Genomic DNA, 27,649 nt, shown 5'->3' with positions numbered 1-27,649 from the left:
TGACCCCTGCCTGTGTCATGACCACAAACTTTGTCTACTTCCTTTGGATTATTCTACCTGATTCTGTCACCCGCATCTGCTTCCATCTTCAACCACGATATGTGACAAAGGGTGCCAATATTAGTGGAGGGCACTGAATACATCAGTAAGGAAACTCATCTGCCCTATCAGAATGTCATGTTTTATGTCATTTATATGTATTTTTGTTTTTGGTGCAAGAAAAGGTGTACTTGAACAGAAACTGAGGGACTTCTGATGCAGGGTACGCAAATAGATTTTAACAATGTGTGCATTTTACATTTCCATTCAGACGTCTGTGTCATGCCTAATAGGCCAGACAAGTTCAAATATGAGATTGGATACTGTTAATAATTATCTAACAGACTAAAAATACATTTCCAGGTTTATATAAAATGCATCTGTGATCTGCAATCATGCATCATTTCAGTGCATGAGTTACTGCTTTATTATGAACAGGAATTTCAAGATACTGTCAAATACCACTGAGTATGACAGGGTGTCAATGCCCTTTCTATGTATAGCTCTAATACAAAAGATATAGAATAACACCAATTACCGTGGCACCTTTTATAAGTGTTTGTGATGTAATTTCATACCCTAATTGCTGGATATTCTGGACTAACTGGATCTTTTGTATACACCCATTGGTTCACCCAGACAGCAACGTGAAAAGATAACAAAAGTCCAACCTACAAATCATGAACTGGTTGATGAGTCATGTAATGACATTATATTTCTTATATAGTTTAGCAATGTTTCTGAGATGAAAATGTAGTTGCGGTAATATTATTTACATGAGATTCAAATGAGAGACTGGGTCAGTAATCCCACCAAGTCTTTCACTGCACTGCTGCTAATGATGTAACTGAAAGGCCATCCAGAGTGAGAACATATACAGAAAGGTTACTTCTAGCTGCCTGTGGCCTTAGTAGAAGTACTTCTTTTTTGTCAGAAGTTACTCAGCCTCCAGTGTCTAATGTCCTCAACAGTATTAAGCTGATGTCCCTCATCTGGCATTGTTGAAACATACAGCTGTGTCTCAGCAGCCTAGCAGTGGAAGCCTATACCATGCTTATGAATATCTGTATCCAGAGGAATCATACAGGTAAATAAGCAGACACCCAATGACTTATAATGTATAAGTATTTACTGATAAATAGATGGAATCAGCAGTGCCATCAAAGAGACAATTTCCCAGATGAAAACTGATGGAGAACTTTTGCCAGTAGCCAGCACCTTCTGAGACACAGTGTGTCAGCCACTTGTTCTTAATGAACTTGTTCATCTCAGGTACTTCTTAATGTCAGGAATTTGTTTCTTAATATGTGTTTAATTAGAAAGTTTGACATGTTAAAAGCTCTAGCTCCTCAGCAATATGTATGGAAATGTATGCGCGGCTGTGGCTCAGGTGGTTAAGTGGGTTGTCCACTAATCGTAGGGTTGGTGGTTTGATTCCCGGCCCACGTGACTCCACATGCTGAAGTGTCCTTGGGCAAGACACTCCCGATGGCAAGTTAGCGCCTTGCACGGCAGCTCTGCTACCATTGGTGTATGGGTGAATGAGACACAGTGTAAAGTGCTTTGGATAAAAGTGCTATATAAGTGTACCATTTAAATATTCTGATTTGACATTATACTTCAAAAATTAAATTAATGATAAAATGTTTTGCTGGTGTGTAACATTTTTTTTAAAAAAAAGACTTTGCAACTGTTGTCATTAATATGATTTCTGTTTTTCATCCTTACTTTATTGAAACTGTTATTTCTCTTTTACCTTCCTTTGCCTTTTGGATCAGATGGATGCTGAATACAATACATGCTGACATCTTCGGTACTCCCCCCTTATGGACAAAAGTATTCCGTATAGGAGTTCCTCCAGAGAAACTCTGTCAGGTGTCAGGCAAGCAAAAAAGAAAAATACTTTGCCCTCAATACTGAGAAAGATTGTCCTGAACTGCTTGATGTTATTTGAGTTCTTTTCTTTTGGGATCCAGACACCTAAACATCTCCACTGCTGGGCCACCTTCCCTCTTCTCTATCCCACATTGCAAGAGCCTGGGGCACCTCTTATAGGCCATGTTTGGCACTATAGGTGTCATGGAGGTGCTGATGATCTCCTCTTTGGGGCATGCAAGGTGGCTCCTTCTTTTGCCCAAGTAGCTTCTTGATAAATCTGAAAGTATTTGTAATGAAGGCTGTGCATTTCCTGGCCCTCTCATGCCCCTCCTACAGAAACTATTGTTGTATCAAAATTTGCCTATTACCCAAAGACAATTAATATTTAACATAGAAACAGATACTCACATACATTAACCAGTTGAAGGATGAAAGTAAGACACCGGGCCTGTGAGTGAGGAGAGGCAAGGGTCCAAATTTATTGTTGCATGAGATCATACAGTTGAGACATCCCAAGGATGATCTAAAAAAACCCAGAGCTGAAGCTCTTCTATTTATACAGTTTTCTTAGGGTCGGTGACAGTTTTCATATCGGTTCATATCGGTGACAGTTTTCATATTGGTGTCTGGTGACCCAGACACCAATATGTTTTAGAAAGAGCCCTCCCACAATACCATTATGTTTTAGAAAGAGCATTCCCCGAACACCATTAGGTTTTCGAAAGAGCCTTCCCATAATACCAATAGGTACGAGACTCGACATTTCAGAGAGACCTTGGTCTCACAGGGTCCGCTGTTCCCATCGACGGTTATCTCGCGGCCCTAGCCGTTCCCATCGACGGTTATCTCACAGGTGCAACTTGGCTCAACTACCCTTATAAACAGCCCATCTTGGGTCTCTCTTAAAAATTAAGGCCTTCGTCTGTGTTGCTCCTGACTTTTCCTAGTGAGACAAGAATCCTCCACACCTTCAAGTGCATTATGAGTAAGTTTCTTTCACATTTTTCTGTAGTTCTGTTTTATAATGCTTTTTTTCTTTCATATTTGCCCTATATTTCTGTTTTATATATGGTTATACTGTTTGTGTCACGAGTTCCCCTTTAAGCAGCGCGCTGTGGAGCATGTGAGCACACGTGCAGGAGCAGGTGCGCGAGCACCTGCTTTTCCCTTGTGGACAATCATGACATTTTGACACATGCACTTGTTTATGTTTCTGTCATGTCTCCTCCCCGTTCTATCATTGGTTGTAGTTTCACATGTGTCTGAATTGCCCTCAGCCGTCAGCCATTACAACGCTGATTATCTCCGCATATATACCGCGTGCCTCCCAGCACACAACGCGGAATATTGAATGAGTTATAGTAGATTAGTTTAGAGGCCTTACGATAGAGAACCACAGTCAGTCCATAGTTTCATGTTTCAATTCATAGTCATAGTTCATGTCATATTTCATGTTTAGGTTTGTTTATTAAGTTCACGCTGGTTTCTCCGCTGCCAGTCCCTCGCTGTTGTTTATGTTTCATGTTTGGTATATCGACCCTGTATCCCGTGACCACGACTTTGATTCCTGCCTTGCCTCGTTTATGCCTGTTTGCCGATCGCCTGAACTTTGCATGTTACTGGATTACGTTTTTGGATCACGTTCTGGATTTACCTGCCTGTGTGTCTCAATAAAACTGTTCACACTGCGCTTGCATCCTACCTTATCTCCGTTACGTCACAATACGTGACAGCTTGCAAGTGTTTGAACCCCTTTTCTGTACTCCATACTTCATAATATCATTATATTATCCTTATAATATCTTAATACTCCTTTTATTATTCTTCTAATGTTCTGTTTTCCTTCTGTATGTGTGTGCGTGGCGGCATAGCCCTCTGTGTGTGTGTGTGTGTGTGTGTGTGTGTGTGTGTGTGTGTCTTAGTTGACCGTCCACCTACGCTCTGAGGCCTGCCACACTAATCAAATACATGTATGGTTTGCGCCTTGCTTATCTGTGTGTGTTGTGTCTTAGGTGAACGTCAGCCCAGTGAATTTTCAATAAAATTACATACTACTCATACTAGGTCTCCCTCGTGTTTATTTCATGTATATTTTATACACAACACTGTGTTCTGAATTTCACCTGATTTCACCTGTTGCTCGTTTCTGCCAAAACTTTCAGAAGCAATGCTGGTGATGGTTGCTCATAGCTCCATAGCTTCTGGTATACATCACCCCTGCCTGTGGATTCCAGGACCCCTTCAACATCTTCATCAAATTGTTGCCATTTACTCTCTTTGTAACCAAAATGTACTCATATTGCCTGTTCACAGGTGGGGTGTAGGGTGTGTGATGCTGCACACACCACAGTCATGGTTGTTACTCCATCAGTTTGGGTCGTTGTCTATATTTCAGACAGTGAAACCCATTCAGTTGTGAAACCCATTCATTTGTGTTCATGGTCCAGCAAATGCACGCAGAGTTTGTCTATAAAATTTGTGGGTGTAAATATGAGGACCTACCTTTGCCATTTTGAGGATATTGGGGAAACCTGGGAAGTTAGAATGAGCCAGTTGGCTGAACTCCTTCTTAATGAGATCTAAAGACAGATTGGTAGACTTTATATATATATATATATATATATATATATATATATATATATATATATATATATATATATATATATATATATATATATATATATATATATATATATATATATATATATATATATATATATATATATATATATATATATATATATATATATATATATACATATATATACATATATATATATATACATATATATACATATATATATATACATATATATACATATATATATATACATATATATACATATATATATATACATATATATACATATATATATATACATATATATATACATATATATATATATACATATATATACATATATATATATATACATATATATACATATATATATATATATACATATATATACATATATATATATATACATATATATATATATACATATATATACATATATATATATATATATATACATATATATATATATATATACATATATATATATACATATATATATATACATATATATATACATATATATATATATATATATACATATATATATATATACATATATATATATATATATATACATATATATATATATATACATATATATATATATACATATATATATATATATATACATATATATATACATATATATATATATATATATACATATATATATATATATATACATATATATACATATATATACATATATATATATATACATATATATATATATACATATATATATACATATATATATATATATATATATGTATATGTATATATATATGTATATGTATATATATATGTATATGTATATTGTTGTGGATAAAAAATGTCATAAAATAAACATAAGGGAGAAGAAGGAAAAACGGGCACCTTGACACGTAGAAGCGGGATTAGGCGGACATTGACAGATTGGAATTACGAGCAATTTAAGAGCAGTAATAGTAAAAAAAAAGTCAAAAAGAAGTGTACGAGCTGAGGAGTACTAAAACACACACACACACACACTCGTGCAGTCAAGGGCGGGCAAGTAGACACAACATACATAAACACACATGAATAACTTTAATAATATCTTATAGTAATAGAGAAACTCTATAAAAAAACAGAATAGTAGAATATGCAGGACAGTAGAACTGTAATGATATTAAGAAGTTGGAAGTACAGTAAACCGCTTTTCAAGTAGTATAAATATATATAAAATAAGAAATATAGTGCAAATATGAAAATAAATTATAAACGAGAAATACAGGAAAAATATAACTTACTCATGATTCAGATGGTGAAGATTCTCGTCTCGCAAGGAAAGCCTTAATTTTTAGAGAACCATGAAGAAAGCCAGTTATAAGGGTGGCTGCCCCCCCCCTCGAGATAACGATAAGACCAAGGTCCCTCCCGGTTGTTCAGTCGTCTTGCTTACGTCATTTTTTTAACCTAGGGAAATGGGAATCTTGGTTTTTGAAAACCTAGGTAAAAGAGAACCCTGGTTTTTGAAAACCTAGGTAAATAGAAACACTGGGTTTTTGTTTCCTGGGTTGTTGGAAATGCCTGGGTTCTGATTTTATGTGTAAAGTAAAACCCCTGGTTTCAATTCTATGGGTAAGTGAAATAGGCCTTTTCTGGAAACCTATGGGTTATCTAGTGTGTAAATACAGTATAAATACTGGAGCTTAAGCTCAGGGTATGGGGGATCACTTCTGAGAATTCTCATCGGTGTGGATCTCGTGTGGTGGAATGAAACAATAAAGCTGGACCCTTGCTTCTTCTCACTCACGGCTGGTGTATTTTTTCTATCTCCAACTGGTCTCAGAGGTAGATGTGAGTATTGGCTTCTAAGTTGAATTTTAAATGTTTTTGGGTAATAGGCTAAATTCGAGCCAACAATATATATATGTATATATATATGTATGTATATATATATGTATATATATATGTATATATATATATATATATACATATATATATATATATATATACATATATATATATATATATATATATATATATATATATATATATATATATATATATATATATATATATATATCAAGGTTTATTAAGGAAAGTTGTATTTATATAGAGATATATAAATTAGATATATAGATATATAGATATAAATACAACTTCCCTTAATAAACCTTGATATACAAGGAGTGTGGAACAGAAATGTAGAATCTGTGGAAATATAATGTTGTAGCAGTTGCCTGCATTTACTTCTCAATCTTCTTGTTAACTAGAAAATCCAGCAAAGTATACAGGGTAAAAGTACATGACATGACTTTCAGTGTAGTCCATCTTACACTACCTTGACATGTCATAACATCTTGAACAACACCTTTAAAGCAGTTTATGAAATTATCACAATATCTGATTAACTTTGTTATTCTTCATGAGCTATAACACAGTACAGTACATGTACCATTTCTGCAATCACTCCCTAGCTTCTCAGCTATATGATTGGGATTCTTTCATGCGTTTGCTTTGCATAAATTTTCAGGAAGTCCGAAAAATTCCCATTTAAATGTTGAAATAAAGATTCCATACTTAGCCTAAGCTTATCAAAGTGCTAAATAAATTAGTAACCTTTTTATCATTTCATGGACATCTGCAGTGCCCTTGTTATACAGCCACATGGATATATTGTCACACTGCTACTCACATGTCTCTCCTACACTGTCTAGATCGTTCTTCCAGAGATCAAACTGCTTCTGCAGATCTGGGAAGATGTTCATATATGACATGCTCACCTCCTCTCCAGTCGTCAGGTTGAGGATGTCCCGAATAAACGCTGTGATTTTCTAATAAACAAATAAACATCTTTATTCAGATTTTAAACACCCACACTTCATGGAAAAGACAGAAAATTCCTTTGCAATCAAAATGATTCAACCCCCATAGCAAATCAGGTTTATTGTCAAAATTTCAGCTGTTTGCAATGAACAAATCAAACAAAAATAACTGAAATAGTTCAACACAACGAATGCTTCAAGTGGTTCCCCCAAATTCAACTGAAAATGCTACTTATAATGATTTGTCTAGTTTCAAAATTATTCAACCCCTTCATGGCAAGCATCTTTAGTACTTAGTAGCGCACCCTTTTGCTGTTATGACCTGGTGCAAATGAGATGCAGAGCTTCTGGCAGCGTTCCTGAGGAATCTTAACCCATTCCTCATGAGCAATGGCTTCCAGTTCAGTAATATTCTTGGGTTTGCGTGCTTCAACCGCCTTCTTCAAATCCCACTAGAGACTTTCTATGGGGTTCAAGTCAGGTGACTGTGATGGCCATGTAGAATCTTCCAGGACTTCTTCTGCAACCAACCCTTGGTGGAATTTGAGGTATGCTTAGTGTTGGAAGGTTCAATGATGCCCAAGCATCAACTTCCACACAGATGGTATGACATTTTCTCCAAGGATTTCCTGATACGTCAATGAATCAATGTTCACCTTTTGAAAATTGCAAGCCCAGTTTCTTGTTAGAAAAGAGGGTGAATAATACAATTATTTTCACTGAACAGTGTTTCTCTGGTAATCTCTGGTAATATATACAAATATTTGGAAGAAAAAATCTTTTTATTTTGAGCTCATTTAAAAGATAATAATAATAATTCAACACTGGGGTCTCTGGGACCCCAAATAACAAGACAGTTAAGGTAATGTCAACAAAACACAAGGGTTAATAGAAACTAAAATTGTACTGCACAGTTTTTCCGCAGTGATGTGTATGGATAAATGAGACCATTTAGCTGTACTCATGTTTGACACATGAATCGAATATTCCAATAATAGTTTTTGGAGCTATATTCTTCATTTAGAAGCTATTGATTGTTGTTTGTTGTTGTTTAAAATTTTTTTTTTTTAAAGATGGTACATAATGTCCAGCTTGATTTGGAGAACTTATAACCATTCAGAAACCATTCATATTTTTCAAATATTTTCCAAATAAAAAAAGCATTATCATTCACTAATACTTCACTAAAACTAGGTATATTTTAGCAATGTTTCATAATATTGGTATAAGTTGGGGGCGCATGGTGGCTTGTTGGTTAGCACGTTTGCCTCACACCTCCAGGGTCTGGGGTTCGATTTCCGTGGCCCTGTGTGTGCAGAGTTTGCATGTTTTCCCTGTGCTGCGGGGGGTTCCTCAGGGTATTCTGGTTTCCTCCCCCAGTCCAAAGACATGCATGGTAGGCTGATTGGCATGTCTAAAGTGTCCGTAGTGTATGAATGGGTGTGGGCGTTTGCGTATGTGATTGTGCCCTGCGATGGATTGGCACCCTGTCCAGGGTGTACCCTGCCTTGTGCCCGATGCTCCCTGGAATATGCTCCAAGTTCCCCGCGACCCTGAAGAAGGTGTAAGCGGTAGAAGATGAATGGATTAATGGATTTTTTCATGTGACAGCACTGAAGAAATGACACTTTTCTACAACGTAAAGTAGTGAGTGTACAGCTTGTGTATCAGTGTAAATTTGCTGTTCCCTCAAAATAACTCAACACACAGCCATTAACGTCTAAACCGCTGGCAACAAAAGTGAGTACACCCCTATGTGAAAATGTAACAGTTGGGCCCAATTAGCCATTTCCCTCCCCGGTGTCATGTGACTTGTTAGTGTTACAAGGTGTCAGGTGTGAATGGGGAGCAGGTGTGTTAAATTTGGTGTCATCGCTCTCACACTCCCTCATACTGGTCACTGGAAGTTCAACGTGGCACCTCATGGCAAAGAACTCTCTGACGATCTGAAAAAAAGAATTGTTGCTCTACATAAAGATGGCCTAGGCTATAAGATGATTGCCAAGACCCTGACACTGAGCTGCAGCATGGTGGCCAAGACCATACAGCAGTTTAACAGGACAGGTTCCACTCAGAACAGGCATCGCCATGGTCGATAAAAGAAGTTGAGTGCACGTGCTCAGCGTCATATCCAGAGGTTGTCTTTGGGAAATAGACGTATGAGTGCTACCAGCATTGCTGCAGAGATTGAAGGGGTGGGGGGTCAGCCTGTGAGTGCTCAGACCATACACCACACACTGCATCAAATTGGTCTGCATGGCTGTCGTTCCAGAAGGAAACCTCTTCTAAAGATGATGCACAAGAAAGCCTGCAAATGATTTGCTGAAGACAATTCAATTCAATTCAATTCAATTTTATTTGTATAGCACTTTTTAGAATAGACATTGTCTCAAAGCAGCTTTACAGAAATATCAACATGGTATACAGATATTAAAGGTGCGAATTTATCCCAACTGAGCAAGCCAGTGAGTGGCGACGGTGGCAAGGAAAAACTCCCTAAGATGTTTTAAGAGGAAGAAACCTTGAGAGGAACCCGACTCAGAAGGGAACCCATCCTCATCTGGGTAACAACAGTTAGTGTGAAAAAGTTCATTATGGATTTATATGAAGTCTGTATGGCGTTAGGAGCAGCCGTAGTCCCAGCAGTCTAGAATTAAAGAAGATTTGAGCTCCATTCAGAGGCAGAAAGGATCTGGATCTCTAGTATCTCCATAAATTCGTGTGGGGCTCGGCGAAAGGAGAGAGGGAGAAAAAAGATAATTATGACTGCGAAGTAGTAGAACAGAATCTAGTCAGGGTAGGCTTGAGTAAACAAATACGTTTTAAGCTTAGACTTAAACACTGAGACTGTGTCTGAGTCCTGAACACTAATAGGAAGACTGTTCCATAACTGTGGGGCTCTATAAGAGAAAGCTCTTCCCCCTGCTGTAGCCTTCACTATTCGAGGTACCGTCAAATAGCCTGCATCTTTTGACCTAAGTAGGCGTGGCGGATCATATAAAACCAAAAGGTCGCTTAGATATTGTGGCGCGAGACCATTTAGTGCTTTATAGGTTAATAAAAGTATTTTATAATTAATGCGAGATTTTACTGGGAGCCAGTGCAGTATTGATAATATCGGTGTGATATGGTCATATCTTCTAGTTCTAGTTAGGACTCTAGCAGCTGCATTCTGGACTAACTGGAGCTTATTTATATTCCTACTGGAACATCCAGACAGTATGGCATTACAGTAATCTAATCTAGAGGTGACGAATGAATGAACTAGTATTTCCGCATCATGTAGTGACAATATGTTTCTTATTTTAGAAATATTTCTGAGATGAAAGAAGGCTATCCTAGTAATATTATTACTAGACAAGCAGACTAAGGACATGGATTACTGGAACCATGTCCTGTGGTCTGATGAGACCAAGATAAACTTATTTGGTTCAGATGGAGTCAAGCGTGTGTGGCGGCAACCAGGTGAGGAGTACAAAGACAAGTGTGTCTTGCCTACAGTCAAGCATGGTGGTGGGAGTGTCATGGTCTGGGGCTGCATGAGAGCTGCCAGCACTGGGGAGCTACAGTTTATTGAGGGAACCATGTATGTCAACATGTAATGTCACATGCTGAAGCAGAGCACGATCCCAGCATGCATTCCAGCATGATAACGACCCCAAACACACCTCCAAGATGACCACTGCCTTGCTAACGGAGCTGAGGGTGAAGGTGATAGATTGGCCAAGCATGTCTCCAGACCTATACCCTATAGCGCATCTGTGGGGCATCCTCAAACGGAAGGTGGAGGAGCACAAGGTCTCTAACATCCACCAGCTCTGTGATGTCATCATGTAGGAGTGGAAGAGGACTCCAGTGGCAACCTGTGAAGCTCTGGTGAACTCCATGCCCAAGATTGTTAAGGCAGTGCTGGAAAATAATGGTGGCCACACAAAATATTGACACTTTGGGCCCAATTTTTACATTTTCTCTTAGGGATGTACTCACATTTGTTGCCAGACGTTTAGAGATTAATGGCTGTGTGTTAAGTTATTTTGAGGGGACAGCAAATTTACACTGATGCACAAGTTGTACACTCACTACTTTACATTGTAGCAAAGTGTCATTTCTTCATTGTTGTCACATGAAAAGATGTAATCAACTATTTACAAAAATGTGAGGGGTGTAGATACTATATATATATATATATATATATATATATATATATATATATATATATATATATATATATATATATATGAGAGAGAGAGAGATACTGATGAAAAGGCTCCACAGACTGATGGTTCTCTCACCATTTGGATCAATTTCCTGAGCCATCTTCAGCGCTTAAATAGTGGCGATGTCCACGTTACATGGCACTACCACCAGGTTGATGGTGTCTTGCTTTTTGCAGTGAACTTTTGGATCAGCCTCTTACTCTGAAAGAAAGCCAGGCATGTGCTGATTACGGCTCAATACGACAATAGTTTATCTTTTACCAAGATTTCCAATGTTACAAATGTGTCATATTTATTAAGAATACCGCTCTACTAATATGATTCATTAATTGATTCCTAATTAAGACATATCAGTTAGGGAAGTATGGCCTGTCCCAGGCAAGTCCCTTATGAAATAAATTTTGACCCAAATTTACTTGTTCTCCAATGTCCTCCGGTTGGTCTCTGGCTGCTACACGGGTAATACGAGGCAGATCGATGAGCATGAGGTCAGGAGCATTAGTCGATGTCACCTCCAGGCTGATGAGCTTGTCACTGATGCCCATGCCGGTCCCAGCTATTTCATTCTGAGCTAAAATAAGAACATGCACATAAGTCAATAATAGTTAAGACAAAAAAATAAAAAAATAAAAAAAAATTAAAAAAAAATAAGCATAGCTAGCTAGCATTTGAGAAAATCAACAACCGGAGTTAGATAGCTAATGTTAAATTATAAGCCCAAACAAAGCTAGCTAACTAACATAACACAGCAACAGGAGTGAGTATGTATGATTTTGTTAATAATTTTACAAACCATATTCATTATTTAATCAGATTCATTATATATAATCCTAATGATCAATTTAGTTTTTTATAATACACTATTATCCGTTTAACTGTTTAAGGACTAAATTGGCATGCACAACCTTTTCTAATCATTTGCTCCACATCTTCTGGATCGCCAATCTCTTCCTCATAATCATCATACTTGATCTTTCCCTTCCAGAAGTGTTCCCTCCTGCTCTTCTTCATCTTGAGCTCAAGCGGACATCTTGTCACTATAGCTGTTTGGTTATTGGCAGAAAAAACATTTTCCCTGTTAGTGTTTCTTCAACTTTTTAAAGCGTTTTGTATTTTCTATTTCAAGTCTATTCGAGACAAGTGGGGTTTTATTGTCATTCCTCTATATAGCTGGTATATAATAGATCAAACAGAAGACTATGTAAAGTGCAAATACACAACACAACATTGTGAGACACTGACATAACACAGAACTATATACACAGAATAATAAATACACACAACAGTGAATACACATGACAATAGATACACATTGCAGTGACAACACAACAGTGCTGCATGAGAAAGCTGTTGCAAGGATGGACTGTAAAAAAGGGGCAAAAAAGTGTCCAGTGCAGTATTCAGTAGTATTGAATCATACTGGATTACTGTGTGTAATGTGTGAGTTCAGGAGTTTTAGCCACACCCATTGCTAATAGGTATATTAAATCAAGCACAACAAGACAAACCTGAACTCTGGAGCAGTGGAAACATACTCTCTGGAATAAGGAATCATGCTTCATAATGAGTCTGATGGACGAAACAGGTTTTGGCGTATGGCAGGAAAACACTCCCTACCAAAATGCATAGTGCCAACAAGGAAGTTCAGGGGATTTAAAAGACAACATATTAAATTTTAAATTTTTTTTTTTTTAACAGTACTTTTTGAACAGCATGTTTTTGAACTGTGCAGTGGGTGGAGTTTGGATCGGAGTGCTTTAAAGCTGGAGGAGCAGTCAGTTCTGCACAAAGGTGTCATATAAGCAGATCAAATTATTCCCTTTCAATTTTAAACAAAAAATGTCAACCAGCAAAGTTATCTTCACAAACATTCACCTGTTTACCAAATGTGCACTCAAATGTGAACTGCTTTAAGTTCAACAAAGCACTAATTAACCACGACCCCAAACACACACAAACCGTATTTTCTTTCTGTTATTCTAGAAGTCTTATTTGAATTCTTCTTCTGAAATTTCACATACAACTGTTTGAAATTTGGATTTGAAATTTGAATCCCAGTTGGATTCTTGTAGGTTCACAGACCCCATTGTGATACCCCATATGCAGATTTTGCATGATATAGCTTGCAATGAAACATACATACATACATACGTGTGTGTGTGTGTGTGTGTGTGTGTGTGTGTGTGTGTGTGTGTGTGTGTGTGTGTATACACCATACAAGCCATATAAAATTTCATTAATAGGACATCTACTTTTTGAGGAAAACCATTCAATCCAGTACGGGTCATTTTGATCCCCTTTATGCGTTCGTGAAGGTTCGTGAAGCAAAGCGATATATCAAGCAGAGAAATATCCGCGAATGTCGGACGTCCAACGTCAAACCAACTTTATTCCAGGTCTGGATCCCAGATGATCCGTTGGCGCTTTGCATGACAAGCCACCTGGTGCATCAGTTTCACTTTTCCACGTAACTCAGAGGACACAGAGCTGTGTTAAAGCGCACACTTTACTATTTATTAATTGTTGATCGACTTACTTTGCAGAGTTTCTCAGCTGTCAGAGATGAGCGCGAGCCTGAGTGAGCAGTATGAGGAGAAGGTGCGTCCGTACATCGACCTGATCGACTCTCTGCGCGCGCTCGGTGTGGAGAAGGACCTCGCGCTTCCAGCCATCACCGTGATCGGAGACCAGAGCTCGGGGAAGAGCTCGGTGCTGGAGGCGCTGTCCGGAGTCGCTCTGCCCCGCGGGAGTGGTGAGACACCATGGGTCAACTTATTAACCACATGGGTTTTTACAAAAACATAAACAACCCCCCACCCCACCCCCAAAAAATTATTTCTTCTTCTTCTTCTTCTTCTTCTTCTTCTTCTTCTTCTTCTTCTTCTTCTTCTCATCCAAAGTGCATTCATTTTTCTGTTGCTCAAAATAACTAAAAAAAAAAGAATTTAAAAAGCAGTGATAATTTCCATTTTCGTCTAAAATAAAAGAACAACAAAAAAAGTCAAATAATATTATAATTACACCCAACTTTTACCTGTAATGACGTTAAACTCTAATGTAATAATAACTGTAACTGTAAGTTATATAATTTAATATAATGTGAAATATGTATGACATTTCTGTAGGCTAAATGAATTCAGGAAGTAGGCTCGTGACATGAGAGGATGGAAGTTCTTTGCTGATCTTTTTTTTTTTTTTTTCAGAAAAAGGACATTTGTGTTAGTGGACGTGTAAATTGTGACAGAATTCAGAAAAATCGCAGTGAAAGTCAAATCCAAAACCAACTTTACTACGATGACTGCGTTCTCACTTTATTACGTTTCGAATTCTCTGCAGTTAATCACGCAGGTATCGTGACACGATGTGCACTCGAGCTCAAGATGAAGAAGAGCAGACAGAGGGACTTCTGGCATGGAAAGATCAAGTACAAGGACATTGAGAGAGACATTGCAGATCCAGCAGATGTGGAGAGATCGATTAGAAAAGGTAACGATGTTGTGAATCATAGTCGTACAGCTCTATAAATAAATGTTTATCAAGTCTCTGACATTTTAGACGCAGTATGGCCAAATATTTATTTGTTTCAGTCCATCAGTCAAATCTTGGGATGACACTTATACAGTCAAATTAGTGGACAGTAACTAACTGTTTATTTATTTTATTATTATTATTATTATTATTATTATTATTATTATTATTATTATTATTATTAAGCTTACAACAAAAGCAAGCAAATTTCAATGAGTAGTTACCCAAGTCCTAAGCGGACTAATGTTGAATACAAGCTAGTTTTCCTACTTTTTTGATGTGTAATGCAGTCCTCTCTAATGCTGAAGAGGAGGAAGTAAAAGCTATAGTCTGTAAAATTATTTTACAAATAAAAACTTGAATAAAATGAAATAAAAATGTGTGATTGTACTATGACTATTCTGTCCCATTGCCGTGTTGTGTTGTGTTTGCCAGCTAGCTTTATTTGGGCACATTCTCTAACATTAGCAGTCTAATTTGATTAGCGTCTTTCTCAAACTTTATCAAGCCAACATTGTTTGGACTTATTCCTAAACATTAGTTATCTAATTTGGTTGCTGTTTTGTTAGCTAGCTAGCTTTGCTTAATTATATAAATATTTTACCTAGCTGTCTATTATTTTTGCTTTAATTATTAGTGTCTCATGTACTTGTTCTTCTTTTAGCTCAGAATGAAATAGCTGGAGCCTTGGGCATGAGCGACGAGCTCATCAGCCTGGAGGTGACATCGACCAATGCTCCCGACCTCACGTTCATCGATCTGCCTGGTATTGTCCATGTGCCCGTCAAAGGCCAACCAGAGGACATCGGAAAACAGGTGAATTGCTTTTAGGGATTATTTAAATGGATCATATTTGTTATGTGCTATACTGATTAAATATGACATTGTAAACTCTAATAAAATGTCAAATACAGCATTTTGAAATGTATCAGCGCATGCCCGGCTTTCTTTCAGATTAAGAGCCTGATCAAAAAGTTCATCGCAAAGTAAGACACCATTATGCTGGTGGTGGTGCCGTGTAACGTGGACATCAAAACTACTGAAGCGCTGAAGATGGTTGAAGAAGTTGATCCAAATGGCGAGAGAACCCTCGGTCTGTATTTTTAATATATAGTGAATTGCAAAACTTGTGACTGTAACACTTCTGTTCTGTTCAGATGGAAAAGTGTAGCGGTTTTATTTCCCTGCGCAAATATCAACGCACATGCTTACACGCAGCTCTGTGCCGCTCAGCTGTCGCTCTCGCGTAGCTCTAGTCTCGCCCCTCTTTATCCTTGCCACTACTTACTGACCAGAACACTCATTAGCCAAATTTCGCACAGGTCTGTGATCCTTACCGCTCACCTTCCGCGGCTCTGCTCTCCATTCGTCTCAGCCACGCCCAACGCTTCCACAGTGATGCTTTAACACGTGCACAAGATATCTTCCATAAACATTTTGCATGTGTGTTCATAACAGGCATCCTAACAAAGCCCGACCTGGTGTACAAAGGCACGGAGGATGAGGTGGTGTCCGTCATCAATAATGACATCATTTTCCTAACTAAAGGCTACATGGTCGTCAGGTGCCGAGGACAGCAGGAGGTCGTGGACCAGATCTCTCTGTACGAAGCCATCAAGAAGGAGAAGGACTTCTTTATAGAACACCCACATTTCAGGTAGACATTTTGATCTCAGGGAAGATATGTCTTGAGAATTTTCCGGAATTTGCCGTTGGAAATCTTTAAAGGCGCAGTCTGTAGAATTTCAATTTTAATATAAGAATATTAACCATGTTAGCTAGTACAAATGGTCCTAATCATATTAATCTATAAAACAATGGTTGCTATTGAAAAACAAAACTCAGTGACATGAATGTAAAAACACGATTTTCACAGGATGCCGTATAAAGAAGGAAAAGCCACCATTCCCAAGCTGGCTGAGAAACTCACACTAGAACTTGTCCTTCACATCGAGGTAAAGCTAGATTGTATGCTACATAAATGTCCCTGCTCATAGTAAAATACTTGCTGGTAGTAAAATGTGGCCGTGTGTGTGTGTTTTAGAAATGTCTGCCGCAGCTGAAGAAGCAAATCCAGGTGATGTTGGCTGAAACTCAGACTGAACTGGATCGCTACAACTCCGGGCCTCCTACAGATCCAGAACAATGGATGGACTTCCTGACTGATGTAAGTTGTACACAAAAACGAAATAAAGACTAACAGCGAAGGTCCTGAAATTTGGAATAATGTCATTTAACACGGCCTTGGAAAGTCATTTCCTGGTTATTGTTTCCTTGGTTATTAGTATATCCAGAGTTTTTCCACTGTGCACTCGATGTACTGCTGCAAATATTCCCTACTATACCCAGAGTTTAATTTGAGCAGCTCTGAAATGTATCGCACCTAAAAGGGCGTGAGTCTAAGAGAGCGAGGGGCAGCAGGTCATTGTTGAAGCAGTTTGGAGATCGGAATGAAAGGAAAACACAAAGGGCCTAGCTATTTTAGATTAAACTCATCACTTCATCACTTGGCATCACTTAATTTCTCTCACGTTCTTACTTTCATCCCTTCTATGGCTGACAAATAAATGATTACACACACACACACACACACACACACACACACACACACACACACACACACACACACATATATATATATATATATATATATATATATATATATATATATATATATATATATATATATAAACAAAACTTTACATTATCTGACTTAGGATCTTCTGACATACTGTTTATTCCTTTCATCCCTGGAAAGGATCCCAATTGATTTCCTGCTCACAGACCAACAAAGATGAAAAATGCCGTAGTTGGGTTCGGCAAATTCAATTCACTTTTATTTGTATAGCGCTTTTAACACTGGACATTGGCTCAAAGCAGCTTTACAGAAATATATAAACACACGATAGAGATTTTAAGTGTGAATTTATCCCTATTGAGTGAGTCGGTAGCGACGGTGGTGAGGAAAAACTCCCTAAGATGATATGACGAAGAAACCTTGAGAGGAACCAGACTCAGAAGGGAACCCGTGCTCATCTGGGTAACAACGGATAGTGTGAAAGTAAAAGAAAGTTCATTATGGTTTTAACATGAAGTCTGTTTTTTGAACTAGTTCAATGTTCACCAAAAGAGTCCTGAGTGTAAAACTGTATATGGTAATTGCAGTCCCAAGGCCATCACAGTAACCATAGTCCCAGCAACCACAGCGAGAACGTCCATGTGGAATTGAGGTCCAAAACCATTTCCATTGTACTTCAAGCAGTATCATCCTCAGCAATCTCCAGACTGTATCCTCCAGTTGATGAAAGCTCCATCCAGACGGAGGGCATCAGGATGGATCAGGCAGGTCCGGAGAGCAGAAAGTGTCAGGATCACTGGCATCTCCATAATATCATGGGTGGCTCAACCATCAATTCTGTTTTACTTTATATCGGCTTTCATTTTACATTATAGATTTATGAACCTTCTGGCTAATGTTGATGTTGAGCTGAAATCAGGAGACGTTCCTAAACGATCTACAAAATAATCCCATAATTAACTCTGCCCATACAGCAAATGAATGGTATAGAGCACGGGTCTCCAATCTTATCTGCAAAGGGCCGGTGTGGGTGCAGGTTTATATTCCAAACAAGCAGGAGCCAAACTTCACTAAAATGCTACCGTATTACACTGAGCGCATCTGAGTTTTTATTCTGTTTAAAAAAAATCAGTCTGACTACAGGCCTTTGTTTTTTATTAGAAAATAACAGCATTCACTCAGGACACCATCAACCTAACAATTGGAGAGGAGACGAAGAGCGTGCCACATGTCAACATCTTCTCCAGGCTGAGGAGACAGTTTAATGACTGGAAGACAGATCTAGACAAATCAGGAAAGACATGTGAGTGACATGTGGTGTGATGATATTTCTCTGTGTCTGTATATTAAGGGCGTTACAGATGTTGGGTACCTGAAATATTGCAATAAAAAAAATTTACTAATTTAATTCCCTCAGGTACTACCTATGGCATGACTTTGCACGTTGTTAAACCTTTCACCAAGCATCTATATTTCAACATAATCTTTGTTTAATATAAATAGGAATTTTCTGGGGGAAAAAATCTTATCTAAACTGAGAAGCTAGTCAGAGTCGTAGGAAATTGTATATTTACATATTTATAAGTCATAGATGAAGAATAATGAAGCCATATCTTCTGTTATAAGTCTGTTAAAAGTGTTCTTATACAGTATGAATGTCTACTCTTATTTTACAAAGACATGAGTGGAGATGGGATGTAGGATGGACCACATTGAAGGTTATGTCATTTACCTTTACCCTGAACCTTTACTTTAATGGGGGAGGGGATTATTTAGTTAACAAGGGCATTGAGAAGGACGTGAAGGAGTATGAAGAAAACTACAGAGGCAGAGAACTCCCAGGATTCATCAACTACAAGACCTTCGAGATTATACTGAAGGACCAGATCAAACAGCTGGAGAAACCTGCCATCAGGAGAATGAAGGAAATCTCAGGTATATTGCATATATGAACTCATTTGAAGATAAATGTACGGAGCCATTTCGCAGGCTTTGTATTCTGTCTGTGCATGTAAGGTAATAAATAATGGGAAAACATCATGACTTACTACTACTACATCATATTTCCACAGATTCCACATCAATTTCTCTTCCACATTCTGCTTTGCCTTTTGTGTATATTGAGATTTATTTATGTATGTATGTATTTATTTATTTATTTTAGATTTCATTAGGGACGAGTTCATCAAGCTGGCTCAATCCAACTTTCTGGGCTTCCCGAATCTCCTCAAAATGACAAAAGTAGGTCCTCATATTTACACAAACTTTACAGACACGTCTAAACTCTGCCTACATTTGCTGGACCGTGAACACCAAATGACAATATATGATAAACATAAAGCAAAAGGTCTAGCACAGTGGTTCTTAACCGGGCGGGGGGTGCAATTTATTATTTTATTTTTTTTATTAACACATGTCCCCGTGACACTGAAGGAAGGACAAGCGGTATAGAAGATGGATGGATAGATGGATTAACAGACATGGCATCATTTGGGTCCTCTGTGTGTTTTATTGCTTTTCAAATAGAATGTGCATAAATGGAAAAACTCCACTTTCTCCCTCCTTCTGTATTTTCTTTTTGCTGAGGAGATTAGCCTGCCTTTTATCTAGCTGTCAGTGCAGACCAGTGTTGCCAACTTAGTGACTTTTTAGACCCTTTTAGAGGCTTTTTTTGAAGGGGAAAAAGCGCATAGCGACTTTTTGGACAAACCTTAGTAACTTTCCAAATATCACCAGTACTGTCCTGCAAGCGCGAGGTCCTGCTTTCCCACTGCACTGAAACCTCTCTCTGCATCTACTCTGTTCAGTGAGGGACTAAAAGTGGGAGATTTAACAATGTCATGGATAATGAGACGTGCCCTTCCTCCACATTTACTTAATTCTTATGTGAATGTTTTTATAATGCAAGACGAATGGAATGCAACATGTTTTACATGTAGAATTGTCCATGTTACCACATCCTAGTTCTCTTGTTCAAAGTAGTTATAGTGTTCAGAAACAATTTTGATCATTCATGTTCCATACCAGTCTGTTATATAGTTTTATAAAAGTCATAAAAGTTATTTTTTAATCATAAATGTTATGAAAAATAATATGAAAAATACAAAAAAATCTATCTATCAATCAAAAACAGATTATATATATATATATATATATATATATATATATATATATATATATATATATATATATATATATATAATATATGGACATGCCACATTATAGGGAAGGATTTAGTTACAAAAGGTTGAGAACCGCTGGTCTAGAACAATAACCACCATGCTGTCAGGGAATATCATGTTCAAGCATGTCATGGTGAGATGGTCCTTTGTTCCTCCAGACCAAGATAGAGAACATAAAGCAGCTGAAGGAGTCTGAGGCTGAATCGATGCTGAAGACTCAGTTTAAGATGGAGCTGATGATCTATACTCAGGATAGTGTCTACACTGACACCCTGAACATGCTGAAGCACACGGAGGAAGAAGAAGAGAGACAATTTCATGGTGTGGCTCGCCCTCCTTGCAAAAGTTTGTACAATAACTCAGACATTGAAGATACCCTGGAGGAACTGACTCGCTACCTCAAGTCTTACTACAGCGTAAGTGGTTATTATCAACCGTTCATTTCCTGGTGTTACTTATGATATTTCTGATTATTTGCAATGTTATCATGTTCAATCACAGTAAGAGGGCATAACCATGATAGATACTACTCTGACTCTGACTACTCCTCATTTAAAGGCGTAATACCTGCTTTGATTTTTGACAGATGGTTCTAGTTCACGAAAATATATGACGTGAACACTCCTTTAGCCATAACACACCATGTATACATTGACTTTTTTTGAGGAAGTGAGTTCTCTTGGCACTTGCCTTGGACTTAGAAGATGGCTTTTCTCACATACACATACATTGCAGCACAATGAATTTCTTTTCCAGGTTGTTAGGAAGCTAGGACCAGACATGAGCAGATAGGGGCTTAATGGCCTTGCTCAGGGTCCCAACAGTAGCAGCTTGGCAGCGCTGGGGCTTGAACCCTTGGCTTTCTGATCAGTAACCCGGAGCCTTAACCACTGATCCAAGTAATACCTTATTTTAGAAAACAGCCTAATCACTGGTGCAGTGCACAAATGAAGCCCACTAGTTGAAGTTAAGACATGGCCTCGAAAAGGATTTGATGGTTTTCGGTCTTGAATTGGTGTGGCTTTCCTTTCTTTTGAACTCGATCTTGGCTTGGCCTAGACTACTGACCCTCCTCCTAAAAACTGGGTCATGACTCGACCTCGGCTGGCCCTGCTCTTGGAATTGGACGGTCTTGTCTACAATGTTATTTGAGACCGACTTCTTTTAGTTGTTGCTTACTTTAGCCTTATCGCTCCAGTTCAAGAAATTAAATGTCTAACACAACATGCATGCCTTATCTTGACTGACTCTGTTTGCGGTAAATTTTTCTTAATTGAATATGTGTTTAGATTGCCACTAAGCGTCTGGCTGACCAGGTGCCGCTGGTGATCAAGTACATGGTGCTTCAGGAGTCAGCGGCGCAGCTGCAGAGAGAAATGCTACAGCTCATGAAGAACTATAACATTAATGATCTGTTGGAAGAAGATTATGAGATCAACATCAAACGCAACAACCTAAAAAGCTGCCAGAAACGTCTGACTGAGGCCCTCGGCAAACTGGTCTTGTTTTAAATTTAAAATGTGGTCAGTTATGGTTTAGGGAAAAATGTATAACTTTTGATCACTTTAGGAAACGCAGATAGTAATGATAATAATAATTGATATATTTACTTTTAGATGATTAGTTCATATAATAAATATATAAATAAATATATAATAGTTCTTAAAATGCTTTACATTTTTTGTTTGTTGCACAATATTCAAAGAAATATAATTGAAATATTTGTTAATGCGATTTCTTACTCTGCTGTGTTGAGTCTGTGACAAAATTATCCTAGATGTACTTTTTTTTGTTTTGGGACTGTTTTCTGCTTCTTATACTTGCTGGGAGAATGATTTTATTATTTCTTTTTCACTTGGATTGATAATGATTAATTAGGAATAAACTTTCATAAAATCTACTTTGGACATCATTGGAAGTTTTACTTGTTTTTGTGTCTTAATCCCACACACATTATGCTCTAAGGGTGGTGATATATTAAACATACCATGTCAGGATTGTGTACATGGAGTTTGCATGTTCTCCCTGTGCTTTGAGAGTTTCCTCCGGGTACTAAAGCGTCCTCCTCCAGTCCAAAGACATGCACTGTAGGCTGATTGCTATCTCTAAAATATGTGTCCATAGTATGTGAATGTGTGTTGGAACCTGATCCAAGGTTTCCCCTGCCTTGTGCCCAAAGTCCCCTGGGATATGCTGCAGGCTCCCTGCAACCCCATTTTTGCTCTACTTGGTGTCATATTATGTCACATTACAACTCTACAGAAGTGACAATGAAGCATGATCAGAGATCAAACATTACAGTAAAGTAAATGTTGCCTGAAAATGAAAAAGTCCTTTATGTAGCCTACACTAATTACCTCAATATTATATTCATTACATATTCTTATTTGGATGCTTTGTGCCCATTAGCGTGATTTAAAATTTATTATCAATTTAATACTCACTGATTCCACTAACGTTCCATTAAACACAATCAATGGCCAACAGCTCCATCTAGTGTTTAATGGAGACTGTGATTTCGTGTAATAAGTTCTACAATGTTCATTTAAAGGTGCCTTAGGCAAGATTTCTCAACATTTGTCAAGATTCGATCTCTAACAGTGATAAAGTGCACTATATAACACTAAAAAACATGAAAAATGAATCTTTTAATGATTTATGAGAATGGTCACGAGCCTGTGGAGTGAAGGGGTGTGAGGGAGTGTTTATGAAATGGCTGACAAGATAACCATGAAAACACAAACAGGACTTCTGAGGACCCCTGAGATTACAAATTAAACCATTGTGCGTGTGTGTGTGTGTGTGTGTGTGTGTCATCACACACACATCTACATATTTTCCATCATATTCACAATATTGGTAAGGGGGAAAAGCGGCCATTGCACCATCACTGTAGATTTTTACAGGGATTCTCCACCTAGGAATTTTTTCATTGACCAATATTTTAGCCAATGTGGTGGCTAAAATCGGCTTTCCCAATTGGGAAGGCCTCTACCCATTTTGGCCAGCTGTCCACAATCACTAGACAGTATGATTACGCCTGACATGGTGTCAATTCAATGAAATTCAATTCATTGAAATTCAATGCATTACTAGGTGTTCGAATGGTGCTTCTGGTTTAGGGAAGGTTAAGGTTGGTTGTTTTATGTTCCCCTGTGGATTAAATTTAGCACAGGTGAAAATTTAGCACAATGCTATAGGTGAATGCTATAGTATAGAAATGCTTGTGTACCATCCCTCTTCTTGAGACATGAGTTACTCCATGGCTCAATTTCGCAGCATAAGGAAAGAGTGCTTTTAGGTTGAACGGGTTTTTTTTATTAAGCCCATACCAGACATTATGCTGAAATGGGCAGTTGTGTTTTTTCCAAACCAATTGTGTTTTTTCTTGTGGGGTGGAGCTCATTTGGGCTTCCTTTATTTGAAGAATGGTTAATGGTTTCTGTAAAGAGATTTGCTTCCTCATCAGCAAACGTATTTCCCCTTGAAATAACACCAGTGTTTTTGGTGTGGTCCTTGAATTTACATACCACAAGTGCAGATGGCAGAAACACGGAACCTAACAATTGTCAATTTAGGTCCCAGTGCATGATGGGTTCACCCGTTGAAGTAATCATTCTACTATTCTTTCACTGTTTCACAAAACAGTGTAGGGTAGAGAAAGCATACTGACTGTCTGTCCAGATAGTGACTCGTTTATTTCGCCCCAACTTACAAGCTAGTGTTAATGCCCAAATTTCAGCAGCTTGTGCAGAGAAGTGTGAGGGTAACTTCCCTGAAAGTAGTACGTTTTGATTAATTACAACGGCAAAACCCATCAGATTTTCACCTGTTTGTGGATCCTTTTGGCTTGAGCCCTCCACAAACATAACTAAATCAGGATCAGTGGTGAATCAAGTAAATCTGGTCTAGCTGCCATTTCAATGTCCTGTTTCGAGCGCTCCGGAGAGTTGCCGCCTCTCAGTTGATTCAAAAAGACTTTAGAGTTTATATATCAGACATTCAGGTGCCTCAGCAACAATGTGCACAACATTCAAGGTAAAATGGTGGGCCATTGGTAGATCGGTAGCATGTTTTTGCAAGAAAGAGAAACTAGGAGAGAACGACACATTCCTGTGATATGGGTTGTCGAGGTAGAAAGATAGAAAGAACTCACATAAACTCATGAGCTAAAGCAAGAGAGCATGCCATATTAATGTGTATCAGTTCCCTCCACTAATATTGGTAAATATGAGCAAAGAAGGCTGTGAAAAATTGTCTTTATGGTTTAACCATTTCATCTTTTTTTGAAAGACCTTTATTTGCTCATTTCTAAAGACCTGGGCCACTTGCAAAGGTGACAGGAAGAGTATGGGCAATCCTGAAAGAGGTGAAAAAGAACCCGTGGGTAACAGCAAAAGACCTGCAGAAAACTCTACAAACTGTGAAAGTCTTTGTTCATATGTCCACTATCTGAAAAACACAATAAGAATGGTGTTAATGGAAGAACACCACCAAGGAAACCGATACTGTCTTAAAAAAAACATTGCAGCACATCTCAAGTCTGCCAAAAACAACATGGTTATTCCACAGTGCTACAGGGAAAATGTTCTGTTGATAGATGAGACAAAAGATTTTGGCAAAAATGCTATGTTTGGAGGGAAAAAAAGCCACTGCACACCAACACCAAAAATTCATCCTGTTATTGGATCATTTTTAGGTGAATTATCTCGTCTAGGGTAATTTTGTGTAGAAAAGAGTCAAATAACCTCGTCAGGATTAAATACATTTAATGACAAAAGCCTTTGGACCCAAGTCTCTTCAATGAGAGTTGGAAGTGACAAAGGGCACACTTCATCTTTTGAGTCATCCTAATATGAAAGAAAGCCGGTCCTCAAAACATAAATTGTCTGTCTACTCAGCAAAAATCTGAAAAGCAAATATAAATATAAATTGAATTGTTTTCCCAAACCGCTCCCAAATGTTGGTTTTGGTATGGCTTCATAAGCAAAAGATTTTTTTTAAATAGTGCATTATATCCTATGACATTTCAACACTATCATCATTAAACGTTCGTCGCATTCCAGCGTTAGTAAGATCTTGCATGGGAAGATTATAAGTTTCAGTAATGGGTGCGAGAGCAACATAATCATCTTCATCTGTTTCTGGAATTAGGTAATAATAAGAAATCAATTGACGTGTGAGAGAACGATCCAAACTACGGACGATGAGCCCTCTGATGCAGGTAATCAGAGATAATCCCCTTTTCCATTTGAGTCCCCCTATTACAGGTCTTGGCAGGACATTAAGTGGTCTGTTCGTCAGTTTGTGGTGTGAACAATTTACAATTTGTGTTGTGTATCCAGGTTGTTCTTTCTGTGATTTGCACCACCAAAGAAGGTTGTCAGCAGCACCTGAAATGGCCTGTCCCACCTAGAATCTTTCCACGTTCTGCGGAACGTCTTGAAGAGTACTGAATCTCCAGGGGTTCACCTTAGTCTTGTAAGCGAGAGGGTCCTCCTGTTGGGGAAGAGAGTTTCTAATAGCTTTAAGTTGTTTAACAAAACTCTGCTATATATTCTATCAAGTCATCATGGATATTTTCTCCCTCCTTGGGTACCTGTAACACAGTATTTAACAGAAAGAGTCTGCCATGGAGCAATTCATACCGAGAGAGTCCTAGAGAGCCTTTGATGGCTTTAATAGACATTAAAACTAAAAGCAAACATTGAACCCAGTTTAATCCAGTGTGATTCGTGGTCTTTCTCAATTTATCTTTTATAGTGCTGTTAATGCGTTCCACTGGTCCAGCTGATTGAGGATGGAATGCATAGTGTTTTCTGAGATCTATTCCTAGCCATTCACTAAAGACGTCTGTGACTTTGTTACAGAAATGTGGTCCAATGTGGTCACTGTAGATTTTTACAGGGATTCTCCACCTTGGAATGATTTCATTGACCAATATTTTAGCCAATGTGGTGGCATCGGCTTTCCCAATTGGGAAGGCCTCTACCCATTTTGACCAGCTGTCCACAATCACTAGACAGTATTATTACACCTGACATGGTGTCAATTCAACGAAATACATAACTAGGTGTTCGAATGGTCCTCCAGGTTTAGGGAAGGATAAGGTTGATTGTTTTATGTTCCCGTGTGGATTAAATTTAGCACAGGTGAAAATTTAGCACAATGCTATAGGTGAATGCTATAGTATAGAAATGCTTTTGTACCATCCCTATTCTTGAGACATGAGTTACTCCATGGCTCAATTTCGCAGCATAAGGAAAGAGTGCTTTTAGGTTGAACAGGTTTTTTTTTTTATTAAGCCCATACCAGACATTACGCTGAAATGGGCAATTGTGTTTTTTCCAAACCAATTGTGTTTTTTCTTGTGGGGTGGAGTTCATTTGGGCTTCCTTTATTTGAAGAATGGTTAATGGTTTCTGTAAAGAGATTCATTTCCTCATCAGCAAACGTATTTCCCCTTGAAATAACGTCAGTGTTTTTGGTGTGGTCCTTGGATTTACATACCACAAGTGCAGATGGCAGAAACACGGCACCTAACAACTGTCAATTTAGGTCTCAGTGCATGATGGGTTCACTTGTTGAAGTAATCATTCTGCTATTCTTTCACTGTTTCGCAAAACAGTGTAGGGTAGAGAAAGCATACTGACTGTCTGTCCAGATAGTGACTCGTTTATTTCGCCCCAACTTACAAGCTAGTGTTAATGCCCAAATTTCAGCTTGTGCAGAGAAGTGCGAGGGTAACTTCCCTGAAAGTAGTACGTTCTGATTAATTACAACGGCAAAACCCACCAGATTTTCACCTGTTTGTGGATCCTTTAGGCTTGAGCCATCCACAAACATAACTAAAT

At 38.1% G+C, this 27,649-nt stretch overlaps 1 protein-coding gene and 1 pseudogene across 2 annotated transcripts; one reads left to right on the top strand and one right to left on the bottom strand.

Annotated features, from left to right (window-relative positions):
* Nucleotides 1–7,274: 7,274 nt before the first annotated feature.
* LOC108258637 (interferon-induced GTP-binding protein Mx2-like) lies at nt 7,275–14,133 on the bottom strand. Of its 2 annotated transcripts, XR_001810716.2 has the most exons (5): nt 14,044–14,133; nt 12,413–12,550; nt 11,924–12,078; nt 11,583–11,708; nt 7,275–8,843 (listed from the first exon to the last, which is right to left on the bottom strand). XR_001810716.2 is itself a non-coding variant. In XM_017457404.2 (4 exons), exons 2-4 carry the CDS (start codon nt 12,516–12,518, stop codon nt 11,649–11,651), a joined length of 321 nt encoding a protein of 106 aa, XP_017312893.1. In that variant the 5' UTR covers nt 12,519–12,550; nt 14,044–14,133; the 3' UTR covers nt 11,552–11,648. The 2 variants fall into 2 exon arrangements, 1 of the variants encoding a protein (XP_017312893.1); XM_017457404.2 differs by lacking the exon at nt 7,275–8,843 and having other exon boundaries at nt 11,552–11,708.
* On the top strand, nt 13,831–22,695 carry LOC108258628 (interferon-induced GTP-binding protein Mx1-like; annotated as a pseudogene).
* Nucleotides 22,696–27,649: the final 4,954 nt, after the last annotated feature.

The sequence above is a fragment of the Ictalurus punctatus genome, chromosome 26 (assembly GCF_001660625.3).
Source record: "Ictalurus punctatus breed USDA103 chromosome 26, Coco_2.0, whole genome shotgun sequence".
Taxonomy (NCBI): Eukaryota; Metazoa; Chordata; class Actinopteri; order Siluriformes; family Ictaluridae; genus Ictalurus; species Ictalurus punctatus.
The sequence above is the reverse complement of the archived record's forward strand: the minus strand, read 5'-3'. Positions and strand labels throughout refer to the sequence as shown.